Source organism: Corvus brachyrhynchos, unplaced genomic scaffold, assembly GCF_000691975.1.
Source record: "Corvus brachyrhynchos isolate BGI_N302 unplaced genomic scaffold, ASM69197v1 scaffold158, whole genome shotgun sequence".
NCBI classification, from domain to species: Eukaryota; Metazoa; Chordata; class Aves; order Passeriformes; family Corvidae; genus Corvus; species Corvus brachyrhynchos.
This window is the reverse complement of record NW_008239756.1, coordinates 214,824-215,088: the sequence shown is the minus strand read 5'-3', so window position 1 is coordinate 215,088 and position 265 is coordinate 214,824. Positions and strand designations below refer to the sequence as shown.

At 60.4% G+C, this 265-nt stretch overlaps 1 protein-coding gene across 1 annotated transcript in view; it reads right to left on the bottom strand.

Moving 5' to 3' along the window:
• The window catches only part of RAB3A (RAB3A, member RAS oncogene family), a 1,469-nt gene continuing 1,204 nt past the window's right edge, over positions 1–265 (bottom strand). Inside the window, exon 4 of the mRNA XM_017742523.1 lies at positions 1–108. Coding sequence (XP_017598012.1) covers positions 26–108 — 83 coding nt within the window. The 3' untranslated portion in view covers positions 1–25. The remainder of the gene's footprint in view (positions 109–265) is intronic.

The following is a 265-nucleotide window of genomic DNA, read 5'->3' as shown; positions in this document are numbered from 1 at the left end:
CCGTGTCCAGCGACTCCGACATCTTCTAGCAGATGATGTCCACCAGCCGCTCGAAGGTCTGCTTCACGTTGATGTTGTCCTTGGCGCTGGCCTCGAAAAACTCAAACCCTGCGGTGGGGGGGACACCGTGGTGGGGGGCGCAGAGGGACAAGGGACATGCGCACGTCAGAGCTCCGGCCCCGCGTCCGACCTCGCGCAGCTGCTCCTCCTCTTGTTAAATATTTAAAGGGTTTGCAACCCGCCCCCACCACCCACAAAATCCAGT